Genomic DNA, 2,597 nt, shown 5'->3' with positions numbered 1-2,597 from the left:
TGAGCATTCGGGAGAGCTCAGGGGGCAGGCGGCGTCCGTTGAGGGTCCAGTAGAGGCCCTCAGCGGTGGCCCCTGGGGTGTCCCCATGCACTGAGCACGTGGCCTGCAGGGAGGAGCCGATGAGGAGCGTGGGGTCCTGGGGACTGATCACAGCCGTGTCTGGGGTCAGAGAGGAACACCTGTCAGGGCTGGGATGGAGCTGCCCTGGGCCTTCCACCAGCCTAGGACCTCCAAGGCTCATGGCAGTCCTGCAAAGGAGCTGTTTATGATTGCCGCCCATTTTACAGAGAAGGAAACTGAGGCTCAGTCAGGTCAAATGACCAACCTAAGGCTGGTGGCAAAGCTGAGATTCAGCCCCAGGACTGTCTGATTCCACAATTCAGTCCTTCCAAGCCAGTTCCTTACTGACTTGCTCAGGGCTTTTTCTGATCGGTGACAAACCTCATTCAGATCCAAGGAACTCCTACTTTGCACACACTTCTGACAACCACTGCACTCTGCTTTTTCTTTTTTTTCTTTTAAACTTCATTTTATTTTTTGGCAATTAGAAATAACAGATTTGTGTGTTCCTTCTTTGATATCCCTCAGAACCTCACACATAGTAGATGTCTCTAGGGGGAGGAAAGCACTTCCAAAAAGAGGTGCCCTACTAGAATCCTGCTGATTTTATGGATGGAAAAAAACAAGGCTCTGAGAGATCAAGGCCCTTGCCTATGGTCACCAAATAGAAGACAGGCACACTAAACCTGTATCCATGTCTCTAAAGTTCTGCTCTGCACCGCCACCAGACCTGAAGGTGGCTGTGGCAAGCTCTATGCTCCCAACCCTCATCCCAAAGATCTGGCCATTGTCATCATCCTCCCCCTCAACTCAGTTTTCCTAATCTGCAAAATGGGAACAAGAAAGCTCACAGTCCTCAGGGCCATTGGAAAGATCAGATGGGAAGTGAGTGACTTCCTAAACTGGGTTGTGTGTGAACTGGGTTCTGAGCACAGGAACCTCGGGGAGGCCATGGTTGATGCCTTTCTTCCCGACTGCCACTGGGGCAGCCCATGGCTTCTCCTTCTGAAGATTAGAATCTAAAAGGAAACTGTCTTTATCCAGGAGGAAATCAAGGCACAGAACAGGGAGTAGGGTGCCCAGTTCAAGTCCTAGATGTCGTTCTAAGCCTCAGTCTCCCCATCTGGGAAATGGGCATCATGGTATTCACCACATGGGGTTGTTTGAGAAGAGTGAAAATTTTAAGGACAACTCTGTGGGACTTTTAAGCCAGGCTGACCTGGTTTCGAATGCCCTCAGCTCACTCTGGAAGTTGACCCAGTTTCTTTACGTCTCTGAGTCTTTGAGAAGCTCTCTCTCCACCAAGAGTGGTTGTAAGGATTCATTTGTTCACTCACTAATTCAAGGAGCACCTACAATGCGTCAGGATCTGAGGGCAGAATGGTCACCAAGACACTCAACATTCATGCTCTTGTGGGACTTGAGTCCAAGGAACGTGAAGTCACTCAGTTGTGTCCGACTCTTTGCGACCCCGTGGACTGTAGCCCACCAGGTTCCTCCCTCCATGGGATTCTCCAGGCAAGAGTACTGGAGTGGGTTGCCATTTCCTTCTCCAGGGGATCTTCCCGACCCAGGGATCAAACCCGGGTCTCCCACAGTCCAGGCAGACGCTTTAACCTCTGAGCCACCAGGGAAGCCCAGGGAGCAGCAGGAAAAAGCACAAGTATCTAAAAGAACAAACAAGGGAGAAAATAAAGCACGAATCAATGGTGGCAGCTAATTGACCCAAGAGGCCTGTCTGGGGAGGTGGCATTTGACCTGAGATGTGAATAAAATGAAAGTGTTAGTCGCTCAGTCATGTCTGACTCTTTGTGACCCCATGGACTGCAGCCCGCCAGGCTCCTCTGTCCATGGGATTCTCCAGGAAAGAATATTGGAGTGGGCTGCCATCCCCTTCTCCAGGGGATCTTCCTGACCCAGGGATCAAACCCAGGTCTCCTGCATTGCAGGCAGATTCTTTACTGTCTGAGCCACCAGGGAAGTGCATGAAATGAAAGAAGTAGCCATGACAATATATAGAAGAGGGTGTTCAGACAGTGGAGCAGCAAGTGCAAAGATCCCAGGGTACAGGTGGTAGGAAATGAGGTCAGCAGGGGCCAGACCTTCAGAGAGGAGTTCTTCCAGAGTTGAGCAGGGGAGGGATTTGTGTTTTAAAAGGATCACCAGGCAGCTGTAACAGGGGACTTCAGAGGGGACAGAGGGGCGGGGGGCAGACCAGCTTCCCTGGCAGCCAAGGACAGGGCAATCCCAGTCCCCTTGTAGGCCTCCTACATTCCAGCGGCTGCCCTGTGCTGGCCCCCAGCAGCTGCCCTGTGCTGGCTCCCCACTGCCCCACATGGGTGAGATGGGGTGGACGCAGTTCCGAGGCCGGCCCTGATGACTTTCCCGGGCAAACTTGGCTTGGAGGGCCATGTCTTGCTAGAGCCTGGGATCGCAGTTGCATTTGGGGCTTGGCCCAGGGCTCGCTGGAGGTCTCAGCGTCCGTGCGAAGGAGCCGGCTGAGCGGGCCAGAGCTGAGGAGGCGGGGGCGGCCGGGG

General features: G+C 53.1%; 1 protein-coding gene across 1 annotated transcript in view; it reads right to left on the bottom strand.

The window, feature by feature from the left end:
* Nucleotides 1-2,597, bottom strand: part of CRLF1 (cytokine receptor-like factor 1) — a 10,690-nt gene that overhangs the window by 5,441 nt on the left and 2,652 nt on the right. Inside the window, exon 3 of the mRNA XM_010847305.1 lies at nucleotides 1-159. This exon is cut by the window's left edge and continues 1 nt beyond it. Coding sequence (XP_010845607.1) covers nucleotides 1-159 — 159 coding nt within the window. The remainder of the gene's footprint in view (nucleotides 160-2,597) is intronic.

Source organism: Bison bison, unplaced genomic scaffold (assembly GCF_000754665.1).
Source record: "Bison bison bison isolate TAMUID 2011002044 unplaced genomic scaffold, Bison_UMD1.0 scf7180017864248, whole genome shotgun sequence".
NCBI lineage: Eukaryota > Metazoa > Chordata > Mammalia > Artiodactyla > Bovidae > Bison > Bison bison.
The sequence above is the reverse complement of the archived record's forward strand: the minus strand, read 5'-3'. Positions and strand labels throughout refer to the sequence as shown.